This window comes from Actinia tenebrosa, unplaced genomic scaffold, assembly GCF_029948245.1.
Source record: "Actinia tenebrosa isolate PJP-AT-01 unplaced genomic scaffold, QUT_ActTen_1.0 PGA_scaffold9__36_contigs__length_13948895, whole genome shotgun sequence".
Taxonomy (NCBI): domain Eukaryota; kingdom Metazoa; phylum Cnidaria; class Anthozoa; order Actiniaria; family Actiniidae; genus Actinia; species Actinia tenebrosa.
In genome coordinates this window covers 5,982,575-6,001,621 of record NW_028292586.1, presented here as the reverse complement: position 1 = coordinate 6,001,621, position 19,047 = coordinate 5,982,575, and the positions used below count along the sequence as shown (strand labels likewise).

Sequence of the window (19,047 nt, the reverse complement as noted above, 5' to 3'; positions counted from 1 at the left end):
AAAAAAGATTGACAAAAGAATATAGAAAAGGAGCTCACATTTTCATACTCCTTTAATTGCCCTATTTCACTATGACGTCATATCAAAACAATCTATTGTTTAAATGCAAAGGATCATGGTCGTCGGAGGGGGTCAAACCAATGCAAATTCACCGAAAACTGTTCTAAAATCCCCCCGGGGGTGGGGATGTTCTGCTGAGCCCTCTGAACCCTGACCCTGTTCCAGAGTAAAAATCGCTGAAATTCCTACCCTGTTCCAGAGCAAGATTGCTGAAAACCCTGTTCAAGAGAGGAGAGAGCGTGATTTCATATACCCTGTTCCAGAGCGAGCAAGATTTTATATACCCTGTTCCAGAGTAGAATCTCTGAAAACCATGAAATTCATTGAATAAAAACTAACATACCTTGTATATTCTAAATAGATATCAACTAAAAAATATGCATTTAAAAAAAGTCTAACGTTTTGTTTTGTAAGCTCCACTTTAAAAAGAGCTTTGAAGGCTGCATTTACTTACACGGTACTGGATGAATCTTTAGCCGGTCAAAACGTCGTACAGTTAGGGGTTCCATTCCCTCGTGTCTGAGCTATCCGAATGAAAATTTGTATGCCTACATGTAAACAGAACCTATTTGTTTTACAATTAAAGAGATGGTCCCATGTAAATGGTATGTACAGGTTAAATTTTTGATTGGTTAAAAATTCTTTTGGTACCATGTAAACACGGCCTAAGAGTTTGAAACATATCTGCACAACACTATCCTCCTTCACAGACGAGAGTTGAGTAATGACGCTAAGAAAATCTGTCAAGGAGGCTATACTAGCTAGTGCATGTGCTTTAACAGAAACCATAAACTGAGATTATTTTTCTGATATTCTATGATATACTAGAATTAATGCTAACACAACAAGAGCTCAATGCATCATTGTGCAGTAATGTAGATACTGTATACTATTTCTGAATCTACTACTTGTATTCTATGAACTATTTTCTGTAGTACGATTTGTTGAACCATCTTGGTGGTCATATCACTAATGAGGATATGTGGGAAAGCCCTTGAGTCCCTGGTGCATATGGAGGAGCTGGACCAGTTGGGTAGCCTGTGCCAGGGTACGGCTGAGGTGGTGCACTTGGATATCCTCCGGGGTACCCTCCAGCTGGAGGTGGGATGTGAACCTGTTGGGTATCCACCTGGGTAGCCTCCCTGAGGGGGTGGTGCAGTTGGGTAACCTCCTGGGTATCCTCCAGCAGGATACCCTCCACCCGATGGTGGAGTGGGATAGGGTCCTGGCTGTGGGTAGCCTGGAGTAGGTGCTGGGTATCCACCTCCATGACCATGCTCAGCAGAGTAGATCTGACCATATGGACTGAACTGTTCAAAAAAATTCAAGCAATAAAGATCCAGCATTATAGCATCTATACTTACTATTACATGCCCAACATATGTAGCCCAATAGCGAGGCATCTGGTTTTAATGGCTTCCATCAATCAAAAAGTACCAACTCAAACTTGAAATTTGATTGACAGAAGACAAAAATATGTAACCCAGATGTTTTGAATAATAGTTAGATGGGTGGATTGCATATTTGTTATGAAAAAGGGTGTAACATTATAGTACATGGAACTTTTATTGGTTATTGCCATTGAAAAGCCTTGGTTGAAAAGGGTTATATCAGTGGTAAACTTTCATCTTTTACATGCTTTTTGAGTCATTCAGGACTGGTCAATGATTTGATTCCGGTAAATTCAAAATGTGAATGGATTTTGCTTGAATAGATTTTTTAGACTGTTCATTGTGCTCTCCCAAGGGATTCTCTCTGGATTCTCCAGTTTTTGTCCATCCCTCCTCAAAACCAGACTGATTGTAGAGTTGCATGCATAGAATATTGAATCTCATGGTAGTGTGTGAAAGTGGGATAAATGGACTACTTCGACGGCTATCAAAGATGATGGAAAATACATAGAGTTTGTGTGTTTGTTTTGCTTTTTGTTTGGGTTAAGGTGATCATTGTACTAACTTAATCCATCTTTTGTTGTATTCTGTTAATTCTATTACTGCAACAAGTTGTATTTGCCCCCTGGATGCCCCATGATGCCTTGTGATCAAAGATGGTTGCGGTATCATTGAAGTAGTCCACTGAAGACCAGTATTTCTAACGAAATTGCTCATGCTATTATAAAGAAGTAAACATCATTACAGTTATTAGTTTATATCTAATACATACCAATAGTTTGACATCAAAGAATGCCTGGTCATTCTTGGGTGTACTCGCAGGAGGCGTCACTGTGCCATCATGGTTTACGCCAATGTGTTGTCCTGGCAACATACAGAACTCCAAGGAAATATAGTGGTCAGGTGTTTCATGGATGTAAAAATGGCAGTAGTTGTCAAACATCTGCATATTAGCAAACAGAGTTTAAGAGGAAATTTTGTTTGATAATTTACCAAGAATTAAGGCATAAATAGGAAGAAAGACAAAAAAAGGGAGAGAAAGCGAGCTAGACAGTGACACACAGGAAGGCAGAAAGGAAGGGAAAAAAATGAAAAAAGGATGTAAGATAGAGAGATAGGAATGAGGAAAGGAAGAATATAGGAGAAAGAAGTAGAGTAGCTGAAATGGAGTATCAAAGAAAAGAAGAGAAAAAGGAAAAATGAAGAAAGGATGAATGAATAGGAAGTGAGAGAAGGTAAAAGAGAAGGTAAAAGAGGAAGGTAAAAGAGGAAGGTAAAAGAGGAAGGTAAAAGAGGATAGGTAAAAGAGGAATTAGGTAAAAGAGGAAGGAAGTGATGAGATGAGGGGAAAATGGAGAAATCTGGTAAATGGGTTATAAGTTACCTTTCCAACTAATCTACCTCCCTCAATACCAAGAAAGTATTGAGGATTTGCAACACTTCTCAAAGCGACCACATTGCCACCAAGTTGAATGGCTGAAAACTGAGCTGAAATTGCAGGCAAATAGATGGTGGACAAATCAATTGAAATATCGAAGATCGAATATAAACTTTGATATTTGAAACTAAACTTTGATATTAATTGTAACGCGCATATTTCATATGCATATGCTCACATGCACGCTTTCTAGATTGAATTAGAATTTAGAAGTTGATTGCTGTGGAGGGAAGAAAACAGAAGAAAATTTTGGTGAAAAACCCTCAAAGCACAGGAAAAAGCACAACATCGATATTGAAAGAACAAACAGGTATGGCTACAAATGTTCTTTTTTATTTATTCCAAAACTTCTATTGTCTTGGTCCATAGACAGGCACACACCTACCACCAATACAAAAAAACAATGACAACATCAATTTTACAAAACTCAACCCAACCCATTAACCCCAAAATATCATATTGGAATTTGTTATAGCCCATTGAGCTTTTGCTGATGGAGGAAAACCAGAGAACCTAGAGAAAACCCTGGGCAACCTTGTAACATGTTTTGATCCCTCAAGTTATTGATACTTTCTAAACTACATACTGTAACACCAACCTTCAGTTGCTGGGCCAGGTGACGGCAAAAGGCGGAGTTGATTAACATTAACCAATCCTTTGTCTCCATCATCATAATATATATGGTATTGTACTTCATAAGGGTTCTTGTTGTCCACACTCATGACTGTACCAAGATACAACTTGGGTTTTCCTTTCCAGGCAGCGATTACACGACTTCCTCTGGCAACCAGTCCTGGGTTTGGGGTGGTATCAAGCACTATAGCTGTCACGTCATTTGGTGAATGGGAGATTCTATCTCCATCATCAAATAAGATGTGAATTTTGGAGTCTACTCTTTCAACCTTCCCCTTGTAGTAATTTTCGTTGGTCCAACGACCCCATACTGTTACTCCAACTGCAATATGAATTGATAGTAAATTAATAAAGAAATGCATGAAAATCCCTTGAAAGTGAAAAACTATTGTTATAAAAAAATATTGCATATATTTCCAATCTTTGCCCAGGGACTGGGGTGCAGCATAGTTTTTATTGGGGACGGGTAATCTGGGGGGTCCGGGAAAATTCCCCTCCCACCCACAGCTTTCAGAATGTTTTGGAGTAGGTGGTTATAAGTCTGAAGTAGCTGGCTGCATGTGATACAAGGAACTGAAGGTACTTTATAGAAAAGAAAGTAGTTGGTGGTTAATTTTGAAGCTGGCAGACGGCATATTCTGAAAGGCATGCTATCTCCCAAAATTATGAAGGTGGAGCTAAAATGAGGTGGGGCCAAACCCGTGCTAGCCCTTAACCCCCCCTGTTTGGGTCCCTGTTCCCCGTCTAAGGGATGCTGGAAAAAAAAGAAAGTGGAGCTAAAATGTTGTGAGGCCAAACGCCTGCAGGGCCCTCCCCCCCCCCCCCCGTTTGTGGTCCCTGTTCCCCTGCTAAGAAATGCTGGACATGCTCACCTTCATTAACTCGCATCGGTAGAAGCCTGACTTGATCAAACGTGACCCATGCTTGGTCTCCATCATCATATGTAACAAAATAGCGGGGGGCATAGTAATTTGTGGGGTCAATCTGTGTTACCCTTCCTTTGTAAAACTTACTACGTCCAGGCCATGCGCCTATTACATGAGAGCCAACTGGCACATGAGCAGGGTTAGGTACCATGTCGACTATCACACTACTGGCATCATTCATGTTGTGTGATATGCTGTCACCATCGTCGAAAGTTACATGGACCTTTCCTCCACTGGTACTGGTGACACGCCCATGGTAGTACTGGTTGTTGGTCCAGCGGCCCCAGACAGTACAACCAACTGTTAAATAGACATATATTTTGGTTATTGTAAAGTGAGCAACTAAAGTAGAGTGGTTTTCAAAAACCCATGAATTACTCTCGAAATTACTCATGCCGACAGGCCTGAATCCACTTTAAGTGTAACTCAAATTTGAATATATGGAATCCCTGGAATACTTCTGTATGTCTCTGTTTTCCTATCTGGCCAATTTCTATCTCCCTTGATAAAAAGGACGAGTCATTTTCTGGAATTATGTACACAATGCTATAGGCATAAGAACCTACCACTTTCACGTCGCAGGGGTACAGGTCTGACCTCATTCAGATTACACCAGATTTGATCTCCGTCATCAAACTGTACAAAGTACCTGGGGGAATGAGGGTTCATGTAGTCCACTTGCGTAACTTTTCCAAGGTAAAATTTATTTCCGTTTGGCCAAAATCCTACCACTCTAGTGCCGACTTGAATGCTTCCTGGCCTTGGATTGACGTCATAAATTATAGCACTGATGTCACTTGGGTCATGTTGAATTTTGTCACCATCATCAAACTGGACATCTATTTTACCCCCAATATTGGTTACTCTGCCTCGGTAATACTTTTCATTGCTCCAGCGGCCAAGAACACGGCTGTTTATAGCGATTGCAGGAGCTTCTAAAGCTGTATGTATGGAATAAATCAATTAGAGAATACCAGTAATAATCGTCTCTGACCCAGCAGATATTAATGTCATGCATGCAACTGTTATTCCCTTAAGTTGGACATGACTGAGTAATAGTGCCGGTGTAGTAGGAGACTACAGTAATAATAGATTTTCTTATCTTGGGTGTAGCTGTTTTCCCATTTCAGACCAATATGTCATACTTCCCTTGAGAAAAAGACCCTTTGTTTAAGTTGTCTCATGTATCCATATTCATGTGACTTCTCATTTGCAAACATTAAACAAAGAAATGATACTCTAGGAAATGACCTTGCTTGTTTGTCTTAGATAACCTAGAGAAAAACCGTGCATGGAAGAGACCCAACAAACTCTTATCACATGCAATGATGAGATCAGTAAGGGAACCCCCAGAGCCCAGCAGAGGTGAGTGCATTAGTGCTACACCACCCTTGAATCTGAAATTCCCTTTTACATCAATAGATATGTCAAACTAGTCAGAATTTATAATTTATGTCACCTACATGAAGCAGAAACATCTGGAAGCATGCGCATTTGATTGACATCAGCAGAATCCTTGTCTCCATCATCAAACTGAATGTCACACCTAGGGCATTTTGGATTGGCCCGGTCAACCATGGTGACACGCCCAGGATAGTACTTGGCTCTGCCGCGAAACTGAGCAATCACCCGAGAACCAACTTGAACAACTTCAGGGTCTGGGTTGACATCAGCAACAACAGCAGCTTGATCATGTGCATCATGAGAAATTGTATCCCCGTCATTAAACTTGATGTGGACTTGGGTATCCACATTGGATATTGTCCCACGGTGGTATGTCCCATCACTCCAGCATCCCCATACTGGGGTTCTAGGGCCAAGACTTCCAGCTTAAAGTAGAAAAAAAATTATTTGCACAGTCAATGGGAAAATGAGGTCATCATGACATGAATACTAGGATATGTGTTTGATAGCTTACCATAGTAGCCTACCGATCCATTACCATATACGTACCCACCCTCTTCTAGAGTAAGGGTTCTGCCAGAAATCTTTGACTTAAGTTGAACAACTGATCCATTGCGGAAGCAGTCCTGCATAAGAAAACGATGTAGATTCAATCAGAAGTGAACACTATCATTTCCAAACTTGACGACCTCTGATCATATCTAGACATGGTAATTTATTCATTTTCTCAAGACTTAGGTGTGTCTTAGGTGTGTCTTCTAGAGTAAGGGTTCTGCCAGAAATCTTTGACTTAAGTTGGACAACTGATCCATTGCGAAAGCAATCTATCAAGCACACTATTATCTCCAAACTTGACAACCTCTGATCTAGACATGGTAATTTATTCATTTTCTCAAGACTTAGGTGTGTCTATTAATAATATATGATTACTAGTATCTTTGTTAAATATATGATTAAACAAGAATGAGAAAAAAACTAAAAACAGGAATATTATATATATATTTTTTACTCACAAGAGTAGGACTTCCAAGGCTAGCCATGACTGAAGATATTCTTTTGAGAAAAATCGGTGGATCAAATGATTCTGAGAAAAATTCAACAAGCAAAAGAGTATGAGTTAATTAACTGTGAGTATTATTTAACTGCCAAACCAAACCACCTCAATGTGCAATGTAGAAGATTTATACTGAGTAATGAAAACGAGAATAAGAGCAGCTTAAGCTAGAAGGTAAACAGGAAAATCAGGGTTGAATTACATACATTATTCAGTAGTTATATCAAACAGGATATTGTATCGTATTGTCCTGTTAGACTCAGATGAGAGTTTTTAAATTAGAAATGGAAAATCCAGATCATAGTTAATAGAGGGGAATGGTTAGGAAACTCTATTGTTATAGGTTATTGTTCACGTTTTTCAAGCGTGACCGTGCACAATTCTCTGTTTTACCATTGTTTTACCATTGTTGGCAATGGCTGAGTGAACAGACAAAAATCTTTCTTTTGGCAGCTAGTTCAAAACACTTAAAGATTTTTAAAAGATATTTGAATATTCCTTACAATAATCCCGTAGACAAAGTTTATGTTTACTTATTTTGCAATTTTGAATGAGCATAAATCAAACATTGTGCACTGTCAAGACCGGTTCAACCTCACAAGCGAACAAAGACCTGATAACAATAGGTTTCCTAACCATTCCCCTCTATCAACTATGTCCAGATTAAATCACACTTTCGTCAAGAGAAAATGAGGTGTTTTTCTCACATTTTGCTGTTAAACAAACGTATTGAGTTCTGAAAGTGATTCTTTAATTAAATACCCGGAACGCCACGTCATTTCTCGAAATTCCTAAATTACGGATTTAAGATATCAAAACAACTATTGTTATCAATTTTTGGAATATGAAACTAAAAATTTAAGGAATTGAAATAGGTTTCGACGTCAATTCTGGGATTTTTTTGAGCTGTACTGGGAATATGGAGCCAGGGGTCTAGAGTAACGTTACATCGTTTAGTTGCATTGGGAATATATTGGGTAGCCAGCTATATGCAAGAGCTATTATGCGTATGCGTGTAAGCATTTTGTACATGTATCCTAGATCGCAACAGCTGAGGGAAGCCGTTTCAAGGCTCAGTAATGGTGCAGTGATCATAACTATGATCAGCAGTTACAACTTCTCTAGAAATAGCCATTTTAATTCTACGAGTTGAAAGAATGCCAACCTTAAGCTTCTTGGCAAAGGATTCCAGCTTGAATAAATTAACGGCCACAGCGGAAAAGGATCATGTGATCTTTGATCCGTCTGGTGTCTTTACGGGGGAGGGGACGGTCTTAGGCCAGATACTAGCGCTAATCACGAAACGACTGCTCCAAGTTGAGGTCAGACTTCATAAAAAAAAAAGTTATAAATCCTGAAGGTATTGCACGGCTGAGCGCGTGGCCTATTCGCCGCATTGGTAAAAAAATAATTATCACTTGAATTGTCGCATCTTTATTTCTAACACTCCATCTGAGCCAAAAGGCTCGGGGGAAAAAAACGTATAATATTTCTACATTTTAAAAACGGGACGTCCGCAGGATAAAAGAGGCATGGGTTATGGAAGAGACTAATCCTTTGAAATGAGATTTCTGAATAAAATTTTAAGTGAAATTTCTTGTGTGTCAGAGTGGAACGTCTCGAGAAACGGCGGGAAACATCCGCTGAACCAATGCATATGGAACTGAATGGATCAACAACTAAAGTATGGGTCATCAATATGACCTGGGGTTTTCCAGACAATCTTGAATCTCTTGTACCATCTACTCTTCCTGGGCATGGTCTTCCTGCCCTTCTACCACCAGAACCCTTGTTCTCATGTGATAATCTAGCCCTACTGCCAACACAATCTGGGTTTTCCAGGCAATCTTGCATCTTCTGTACCATCTACTCTTCCTGTACCTGGTCTTCCTACCTTTCTACCATCAGTGCCTTTGTTCGCTTGCCGAATTCCAGTTCTATTACCCTTCATTTTCCTTAGGCACCAATTGCTAAAAGTTCTTTCACATCTATGACCCAGAGATGACTTTTGCCTTCGTTTTGCGTAACGTATACTCTTGCTTAATGTTTCCATGGCAATATCTGCTCTTCGAAACATCCGTTCCAGGCATGCGTCGTTGGCGCGTAAACTGGAATATAAAGTGTGTACGTCCATAAAATCTGTTATATCGGTTCTAACAACTGGCTGAGCAGGAAAAGAGTGCCTTGAATAACAGCTATCAATACTTTGTTCTGTCTGTTTTTCTTGTTTTTCGACAGATTTCGGAACTGTGTAATTACTAGTTATTTTTCTGTCAACCATGATTATTTTTTCGTGCCGAAAATCGGACTCTTCCTCACGTGACTTTGGATTTTGAACGTTGACAGGCAAATGGCTTCTTTTGTTATCCTTCCATATTTTAATTGTTGTCAAAAACGTTTCGCCTTCTGAAATATCTTTCTTGCTTATATTTATACCAAGCCTTGACATCTGGGGATTTTTCTCTTGAGTTTCTAGACGCTGTTTATAGTTTTCTAGATGATCTTGGTTGTCAGTCTTCACTTGGTCATTTGAAAGCTGTTGTCTTTTCATTTTCACTTTGCTTTACTGTTGAGCAACAACAAGAACCCATATTCTCACTTTCTATCAGTTTAATATAAATACAAGATGCATACAGCAAAAGATTCAATTCATTACACCGTTTCGGGTTATAATTAGAACTGTCTGTGACGTTAACCATGGATGATAATCATCCATGTTTGTGGTTTGTATATACCAGCTTTGTACACATGTCCCGAAACTTTAGAAGATGATGAAAATTTAACTGAACGGGAAATAAAAGCGTAAAAACCTTATGACCCAGAATGATCTATGTCGTTAGAAATAAAAGGAAAAATAATATATAGTGAGAGATCAAAAGAATTAAGAAAAAAAGCTAAGCTTATGTATATATACCATAAGTTTATGAACAAACTTATTGATAAGTTTAGCCGAGTCGATCGATGGAGGGATGAAAATCAAACTATCTAAAAAAGGAGAGATAAAAAGGATGCAATATCAGAAAACATGCAATTGTAGAGTTTACATACATGTTTAAAAGTTAAGTTTAGCTTAAATGTTTTAATTTTTTGTCTAATGAATGAACACTCACGTACCTGACAATATAGAGGCGTATTTCACCTATCATATCTCCTCGATCGATTGATGGTTTTCATCCTTTCTCTAAAATGATTAATAGATGTTTGAATCATGAACTATATTGTTATGAGTCACCTAAAACGATATTTTTGATTCACGAAATTAGGATTTCGATTTTTTTCCTAATCTCATGTGAGATCTTCTCTGATTGGCTCCCTCTGGTTTTGGCGGGATTTTTAGCCACACACTTCATCTCCAAAAAGAAATCTCACGTTTTGTAAAAAGAAAAAATACAATGAAAATCACTACTTATTATTTTGAAATCACTTAATTTTTTCAAGTAAAATATGCATAAAAAAATTTTGTCGTTGTTGTCAAACGCCGTTTGCGTGACGTCCATTTCCAATTCCTTGCATGACAAGAATGCGAGAAATGTGTGAAACCCGTTGGAGACCTGAGAACGAGTTGATGTGTCAACATGGCGGCTGTTCTGGTTCAGGACTGGCCGACAAAACAACTCAAAAACAACGCTTTTCTTTACGAAATGACGCCTTTTTACACCTTAAATGAGAATATTCTTATATTCAGTCCCTAGTCTAGTTATCTGAAGAGTTACATCACCAGAGGATGGCCGGCTGGGGTGGATTTTCAGAGGAAGATCTTCATCGGTTGAAGAAAGATCAGGTCACAGAGCCTCTAGGGAAAGAACAAGCCGAGGAAAAACCTGGAAATATTAGGAAAGCTAATATAAATCCAGGTCCTAAAAGAACAAAACCAAGAGAAAAGATAAAGACTAGAGCTGCGGCTTCTAAAAAGAACTCCAATGAGAAGCCAAGCGCAAATGAAACTCAATGTCTGAAGGAAAATAGTGGTGAAACTATAGAGAAATTTGCAAAGTTGGAAGTCGAAAATTCGACTCCAGAGTTTGAAAGAAATATGGTTGACACTAAAGTGGAAGAAAGCTCAAAAACTCAAAAGGAAGTGGATGTAGGAAATGTTAATGGTAGTGCAGAAAATTTTCCCGATATAATTTTAGAGCCTGAAAGGTAAGCCTATAATTTATGTGATTTTTACAATTTAAAGTAAATGCACATTAGCTATAGAGTATTTTACTAGATCCCAAAGTGCTTTATTTTTTTTGCATTAAGCATCAAATATTCTCTTCAATTTCATTATAATGAAAAAAAATTTCAAGAGAATGAATTTGACATAAAAGCTGAAAATAAGGCATTTTGGGATTTATTATAAAGGTCTATAACATGCTTCATATAGCAGATGTGGTTACCATAGCTACATTCAAAGCACACCCATTTTCATAATCACTAACACCACCCAAGACGTCTGGGGTTTTGGCTTCCATCAATTCAGTCATTAGATTTAACTCGGACGTTCAGAAATTAATGTTGTTGTTTTTAATTACTTTGTTAATAGAATACAGGCTATTGAATTGTCTGCTCTGCAAAAGATGCAGCAAAAACAAAAGGAAATTGAAGACCAGAATAAACTGAAGAAAGCAGCTATCCAAGAAACAATAAAAACAAGGTATTACAAATTGACCGAGGTCCAATAGCCCACCTCTGAGATATGCTTTGATTGTCACGCACGAAGATTTCAGTATGAGGCTACATGCTAAATTAAATTAATTCTTACCGCCTGTCATGAGTGACTGAGCATTTAGCACGTAGCCTCATACAATTGACAATTGGTGCTACTCTGATAGTAGAGGTCAATGATATGCCATCATGTAAACATCCTATTATACAACTATGTTTCATAATCATAAGTAAAATCTGCACTCTATCTCTATTCTACTAAATTGTCTATTTTAAACTCACTTTAGGTTCAAAAAGACACAAGCAGAGGCTCATGTTCTCAAGGTTGTTCAGCAAGAAGTTGCTCATCTAGACAGCCTACTGTCAGCCGATGTTGCAATACTTAGAGACACAATAGAAGAAGCTACCAGGGATTACCACTATGCAATGTAAGTCATAAAATGACAAATATAGTTATCTCAGGATGGTGTATTGGAAGAGCACTCTACTCTAACTTCTTTGTTTTTAGGTTTGATTCCTGGACTTGACACCACATGTCCCCACCCCTCTGTCTCTTACTCTTCATTAGTTTTCTCTCACAAAGCCCACCACTTTAAAATCCTACTTTGATCTGCGAGTTATTCGACATGCTCCAACTTAGTTAAGTTATTTGCTGTATGACACAGACATACAGTATGAGTTTTGACAATTAAAGGTATATAATTAAGAGCTCTACATCAAGTATAAAATTTGAGTCCATGTTGAATTGAATAAATCCTCATACAACCTGTCACGTTATTATTAATACAAAATACTTCCCTTGAAATATCAAAGTACATTTTAGTATTTGATTTTATCTTGTTCACAGGAAAAGATATGAGCATGCTGAAGCTGAATTTGTTGCAGCTAAGTTAGAATTACACAGAAAAAGTGAGAGAAAAGAGCTACTTACGGAACACTTGTATGCTATTATTCAACAAAATGAAGAAAGGAAAGCCAAAAAGTTAGAGGAATTGATGGCAAAACTCAATCTATCTGATTGTGAAATTCAAGTAGGTGAAAAAAGTACTGATCAATCTGGAAATAAAATGACACCTAAAACAAATGAAAGTGAAGTAAAGACATTAAAAGTGGATGAAAAGGAAGATATATGTGGAATTGATGGGAAATTTACTGAAGATGTACAAAATGGATATGAAAAACAAGTTTATACTGAAGTAAAGGTGGAAGAAACTAGAAATGAAGAAACTAGAAATGAAACTACAGAAGTGGATGAAATGGAAAAAATGGGATGAAATAAATTGAATACAATGAAAAGAGATAGTAATTTGCCAGAAAAATGTGGATTTTATCAAGCAGTTTTTATGCTTAAAGATGCATTTCCAGGTTTATGGAAATTTTATATTATTTACTAATGTCAAGGTTTTAAAAAATCATATTGATTTTGATATAAATAATCAGGGAAAATATGATTTGAAAATATATTTCTGGGTGAAAGAAGGTATACAGTTAAGAGAGGATGTCAGCAAAAATCGAACATATTGCTCATATTTTAGTATTAGGAAGACCTTGATGCAATATGAACTGTGGTATACTTCATATCGCTTTATTTCCGAGAAAAACGAGGAAAACCAATTTGTGCATAATTGACCCTCTGAGAGAGCCAAAATATCATCCAACTTCAAGTGCCTCGCATGCCTTTGCAAAATAAAATAAATATTTTTTGAAAGTTCTTTGTATTTATGATGTGCCAAAGTAACTTGGTAATAAAATTTTTTTCAGCCAACAGAAATTTATTGGAAAATAATAAAATTTCACAGATTTAAAGCCAAGACAATGTTAAAAAAAAATTTTTAACAACCAAGTCCATACACATTTTTGCAAAGGCACGCGAGGCACTCGAAGTTGGATGATATTTTGGCTCTCTCAGAGAGTCAATTATGCACAAATTGGTTTTCCTCGTTTTTCTCGGAAATAAAGCCACATTTCAAAAAAACGAAGTATACCAAGATTTGTTTCGGCTATATGTCTACCTTATACTTAAATATAAGCGAAATCGATTTTTGGACTGTTGCCAGCAAATTTCGATTTTGTTTGATTTTTGCTGACATCTTCTCTTAATATTGTTTGGCAGATAAACAATCAGTGAATTTTGCAAATAGATTTGCACCAGCAAAAATATCATTCAAAACTCAACATTCATTTTTGTGCCTGCTAATAATTTTGTATTTTAATAATGTATTGTCATTCCTATTTTACAACAAATATATTTTCATTTGTAATGTATTTTATAAAAAATAGATTAAAATATTTTGAAGGGATTTTCACATTATTAGTGGACATATAAATTTTGCAGTTAAAATCATTTGAATCTCATTAAAATTTACTATAAGCTCAAAATTACCAGGATTTCAAAGACCCTTCGCATTCACCCACAATTTTTAAGAACATAGATTCATTGGGAAAACTCAATGACACTACATTTAACACAGGTATTCGGATCCAAGCAAGGGGCAGGGGGGATGCCGCATATACTCAGTTTGATCACAGATTGCATGTAATTTCCATAATCTCCACTTCCTAATAAAAAAACAAAAAAACAAAACAAAATAAATTAAACAGTTTGAAAAAAATGAAGAATCAGAAATTATAGAAATTCTGCAAAATTTCATTGCTCGTTAACCTTTGTGTGGTTCAATTGTGGAGAGCTGGTTTACTTTTGTGGATCTAATAGGATTTTGCACCCTTGTGCATTGAAAAGAAGCTGAAAAGCCTGCAAAAAATGCAACCAGTTATTAGATAACAGAAAACCTTTGTTCTTTACTAGAATTTACAGGGAGCACATTTTTAAGTTGTGGGGGGAGGGGGTGGGGGGGTGTGCAGTCTTTTTGCATATTTGAACTCAAACTAAGGCCCAGTCCACACTATGTCAGATAAATTTGAATCCGCAACTTTCACACCAAACCCCCCCAAAAAAGTTTTCTGTCCACACATGAAAAGGGATAAAATGTTTCGCGTCCACACTAGTTCGATCAGAGGCGGCAAAAACGCTTCATTGCACATCTGAGCATGTGCATCGAAGCTGAAATTGAGCCCGCAGTGAATTTTTAGCCTTCCTGCCATGTTCCCATGACAATCATGACAATAATGACAATTGTTCCGGATTCGCCCGGACTAGTGTGGACACTAGGCCTAACCGAATAAATAAAAATTTGGATTCAAATTTATCCGGCATAGTGTGGATGGGGCCTAAGACAAAATAGTTTCATTCTCATGACTGTTTCATTCTCATCCTAGCCCTTGACTCAGCCATCCCTGATTTTCAATTGGTATATTTTTAACTTTTTATTTTATAAGACAAAATAAAAAAGGAAAAAATAAAAAAAGTTCCAATTTGAATCCAATCCCTACTCCATAATTAATAATGATTATTCCAAAATATTTGAACATATTTTGTATGCAAATTCGAAACAGCCCTACATTACCAAAGATGAATTGAAGTTGGAAGGATGGGAGGGAAGTGGAAGGGAAGTGGATGAGAAGGGTGCAAGAATAATAGTAGTACTACTCTGTTGGTATAAATTCTTCCTGATGGGATTGGAAATATTACTCTTTCTAGCTCTGCCAGAGGGGTTTGCAGATATATATACTTACCTCTTCAAATCTACTCATTGGTATTTCATGAGTTATCAGGGGGAGGACATCAACTCTGAAAATTTAACAAGCTAAGATAAATAAACAAGCTCAGACAAGAGCAAGCTAAGATTTTAATTTCCAGTGATTTGAAAATCTTATGGAACCCTGAAACAACCTCTGAGCTGAAAGTTAGCTAGTGTACTGGTAACTCACAAATTGGATTGAAATTTTAAATGTTTTACAAAGGGAGAAATATCAAAGAACCTTGAGAAAAACCCTCAAATCAAGGTAGAGACCTAATATACTTAACTCACGTGATGGGAATCAAACCTGAGACCCCAGAGGTGAGAGATGAGTGTACTATTGCTGCTACAATTTCACAAGCTTGTTCTAGATTGATCTCTCCATAGTTAATACCTTGATTAAACTACCTTATCTATTAGTTTAGAGATTTATTCCAACTTACTTGTTCTCGTAAATAAGCTGCTCGGATTTCTCCCAAGTACTGAAGATTTTGCGACCATGTACAGTTTTCATGGTGATAGATTTGAAGACAATATCCCTCAAGACATTCTCTATATGAAGAGGTTGCTAACAAGAAAAGGAGCACCTTTAGATGTAGTCTGAGCTTGGACAGACAGACTAACTTTGAGACCTTGCCAAACTTTTTTTTTTAATGTTTCTAAGATTGCATTTCTGTCATACTCTTTAATATATTATGTTCAAATTAGTAGGGACTAGGAAGCAAGGGGTTTTGCAGATAAATATTTTTTTAGATATAAACACATTTTTTGTGCAAAGGCAGAGGATGGAGGGGGGGGGGGTGGGGGGTAAAACATTCATTATCACTCTAGGGTCCTGCTTCTTCCAGTGGTAGCAAAGCAGCTAGTGGACTTCATCAACCTGTACATTTTTCAATAAATTTTCTCTAAATTACTAGCTCATACGCCATGCAAAAAGTTTGAACTGACAACCATACCTTTGGTAGACCCACTAGAACTATCCTCCCTCCTTTCCTATAAATATTAAAAATATATACATATTAGAAAATCTAGAATTTCATTCTTAGTTTATTTTGTTCCTTTAAAAGTTAATGAATTAATAATCATGAATAATAATCATCAATAGTATTACCTAAGAAATGAAAAACTGCTGTTCAGCATTGGTGCAGCACCTGAACATTCAATCACTCTTCCGACACCATCCTCTGATGTCTCTCGAAACACTGACAAAAGGTAAGAGGGTCAAATGTTTTATTTGTTCTATTCTTTAGGTGTATCAGATGTGTTTGTGCTAGGATTTTTTTATATCTGGCTCCCGGAACCCACGTAACGGCTCAAATTTGGGTCCCAAGCACTGTGGGTGCCAATCAATATTCAGTAAGTACTCGTTAACACAAGTGAAGTGATGAATTCCTGGGACACATTTGGGTCCCAAGCATTGTGTGTTTGGGTGCTAATCAATATTTAAGGAAGTCCTTAGTTACCTATTTCCTTGAGGCCTTCTCTCTTGCAGTTTACAACAACATCTGCTCCCATTTGTTTTGCTTTATCTAGTCTATACTCTATAATGTCTGTAGCGATTCTATCAGAGAACACCAAATGTAATGATTATCAACAACAAATAGAAATAAAAGATATTATAGTTGAAGTCAGGATTCATTACATTACTTGAAATTTTTATTTTACTTTCCATCCACTAGGACCTGGGGTGTAGCTATGTATTGGTCATTGGAGGTCAAATAATGGAGCTATAAAGGGATTTTAACATGCCCCCATTTTAGCACAGGCTTACCAAACAAAGATCTGTGAGTTTGGGTGCCCTGTGGTTTTATGTTCCTTGCAGCTGTTTGAATTCAACTGTTTAAATAAAACAACAGGGTTCCCACTTGCACCAATAGATACACAGCTTTGTGAGTTCATGATTTACATTTTATAAATAGTACGTCATTAAATTGAGCTGATCCTTGTAGTATATGAAGCAACTTATGCAGCTGCCAATTGAAAGACTCAGAAAAAATTCTTGAATAGTATGTCAAATGACAATGCTTTATAAAGGGATGCATGTATATACCTACATTTTTGCAGCTCCCATTGCTTTGGCAATTCCTATGGCAAGTAATCCAATAGGTCCACACCCTAAAAAAAATCACAAGCATCAGCACCAAAAAATATAATGAAATACACGGTATGATGGCATAAGCACCTGATCTAAGCAGCAATATCGCAGAGTGTATCAATAAAGTAATTACCTAGGACAAGGACCGATTCACCAGAAGGCTTCAGAGCTTCCATGGCCTGGTGTGCGACACCAAATGCTGGGGGGAAAAATCTTAATAAATCTTAATATATGTAATGTCAGTCTCTCATCTTTATATCTATACATAAATATACTTACGTTCCAACAAGCAAGCCTTTTTTGACTCAATATCAGTCTTTAAAATGTAAGCATATCTGGCTGGGATGATTGTGTATTGGGAACAACCTAGGCAACATTAAATAAATGAGAACTGTTGAATGTATTTTATTTTTCTATTTTGTAAACAAATAAAATATTATCATCATCAGGATTGCTCGCCTACTTACCTCCATATATTGTGCCTCTTCCATGCCCATACTGGTTTAGGTTTTGGCAAATGTGTCTTTGATCTTTAATAATCAAAAGCAAATTGGAAGATGAATGAGTGGTTGAAGGAAAAGAATAAAAGAAAAGATTGATGAGTGAGTAGATAGAGGGTGAATAGATAGGATAGGATAGGATGGGATGGGATGGATGGTTGAATGGATGGATGGAGGGGGATGGGATGGGATAGGATAGGATAGGATAGGATAGGATAGGATAGGATAGGATAGGACCGACTGACGGATGGATGGATGAATAAAATGAATGGAAACAGACCAGATGAATGAATGGGATTAATAAACCATGGATTTTTATGAAAATTATGATAGTTTAAACCAGAAGCAACATACCATGTAAGCACTGATAGCATTTGCCACAGTAAAAGTGATTCTCACAGCACACATGTTGTCCAACTGTGTATTCATCGCCACATCCTGAACCAACCTTCATAACCTTTAAAGCAATATGTAGTCCATGCCAAAGAGAGTAAAATTAGAAAAATGTTTGAAAGTCTATTATTTTACAGGTACATGAAACAACAAATATCAATGCTGCCACTCTCATTCTTTCCCCTCTCTCCTCCCTGAAATAATCTAGAAATTCCCCTCCCCAACCCACCCCCCCCCCCCCCTGCCTTACTTGCAACCAAATCACATGATACTCATACTTTAAAAAAATTAAACAACTCAAAACTCATACCTCACCAACGCATTCATGACCAGGGATAAAAGGTAGAGTAGCTATTGCCTTTGCGACTGAGAGAAAAAATATTTCACAATTTGTTTTCACTCCTAGACAACGACAATCGAACAAGAAGCTCCAAAATTTTCCACTTTCAAAAAGTCCAACTTACTTTCGTTCCATTTGTATAAAGCTATGTCAGAGCCACAGATTGAAGCGAGCAGTACTTTAACCAGAAGTTCTCCCTTGCCTGGCTCAGGTATTGGCATTTCTTTGTATTCATAGCCTTCTCTTTCTGTCTCTTTGATTAACACCTTCGTCTTGTCGTCCATCTTGAACCACAGGCTACCCAACAGCAAGGTCAAGAAACTGGTCAAGGGAAATAGATCAGGAGCTAGGGGAGGGGTGGCTGGGGATAAATGACTATTTAGATACTGAGAAAAATTACTTGTGAATTAATTTGAATTTTGTTATTCTACTCAAAAGGTTAAATAAAGGTAATAAAAAATATAAGGTCAAATTTTGATTTTCGATTCCATTCCATTTTGATCTCTTACGATTACTTGCCGATCG

The 19,047-nt window shown here is 37.3% G+C and overlaps 2 protein-coding genes and 1 non-coding gene across 3 annotated transcripts; 1 reads left to right on the top strand and 2 right to left on the bottom strand.

The window, feature by feature from the left end:
• Positions 1–34: 34 nt before the first annotated feature.
• LOC116303199 (uncharacterized) lies at positions 35–8,176 on the bottom strand. The gene is made up of 10 exons (XR_016118766.1): positions 8,072–8,176; positions 6,866–6,936; positions 6,367–6,478; positions 5,912–6,277; positions 5,015–5,389; positions 4,395–4,748; positions 3,488–3,844; positions 2,836–2,939; positions 2,224–2,394; positions 35–1,370 (listed from the first exon to the last, which is right to left on the bottom strand). It is a non-coding gene; the product is annotated as an uncharacterized LOC116303199 (transcript).
• Positions 8,177–10,476: 2,300 nt separating this feature from the next.
• Positions 10,477–13,856, top strand: LOC116308012 (uncharacterized). Its single transcript, XM_031718361.2, has 4 exons — positions 10,477–11,049; positions 11,435–11,545; positions 11,844–11,984; positions 12,404–13,856. Exons 1-4 carry the CDS (start codon positions 10,631–10,633, stop codon positions 12,828–12,830), a joined length of 1,098 nt encoding a protein of 365 aa, XP_031574221.1. The 5' UTR covers positions 10,477–10,630; the 3' UTR covers positions 12,831–13,856.
• LOC116308013 (uncharacterized) lies at positions 13,744–18,848 on the bottom strand. Its single transcript, XM_031718362.2, has 14 exons — positions 18,647–18,848; positions 18,493–18,548; positions 18,144–18,246; positions 17,757–17,819; positions 17,569–17,655; positions 17,423–17,488; positions 17,249–17,309; positions 16,658–16,755; positions 16,306–16,396; positions 16,151–16,187; positions 15,638–15,762; positions 15,190–15,244; positions 14,219–14,308; positions 13,744–14,115 (listed from the first exon to the last, which is right to left on the bottom strand). Exons 1-13 carry the CDS (start codon positions 18,804–18,806, stop codon positions 14,249–14,251), a joined length of 1,062 nt encoding a protein of 353 aa, XP_031574222.2. The 5' UTR covers positions 18,807–18,848; the 3' UTR covers positions 13,744–14,115; positions 14,219–14,248.
• Between the last annotated feature and the right edge of the window lie 199 nt (positions 18,849–19,047).

What these genes read in the sequence shown, in the direction of transcription:
- LOC116308012 (XM_031718361.2), top strand. Translation starts at nt 10,631, where the DNA reads ATGGCCGGCTGGGGTGGATTTTCAGAGGAAGATCTTCATCGGTTGAAG. An exon ending in CAAGAAACAATAAAAACAAG is followed by an intron (nt 11,546 to 11,843) that starts GTATTACAAATT and finishes AACTCACTTTAG; the next exon opens with GTTCAAAAAGACACAAGCAG. An exon ending in AGGGATTACCACTATGCAAT is followed by an intron (nt 11,985 to 12,403) that starts GTAAGTCATAAA and finishes TCTTGTTCACAG; the next exon opens with GAAAAGATATGAGCATGCTG.
- LOC116308013 (XM_031718362.2), bottom strand. Translation starts at nt 18,806, where the DNA reads ATGGACGACAAGACGAAGGTGTTAATCAAAGAGACAGAAAGAGAAGGC. An exon ending in TTTATACAAATGGAACGAAA is followed by an intron (nt 18,549 to 18,646) that starts GTAAGTTGGACT and finishes TTTTTCTCTCAG; the next exon opens with TCGCAAAGGCAATAGCTACT. An exon ending in TGAATCGGTCCTTGTCCTAG is followed by an intron (nt 17,310 to 17,422) that starts GTAATTACTTTA and finishes GATTTTTTTTAG; the next exon opens with GGTGTGGACCTATTGGATTA.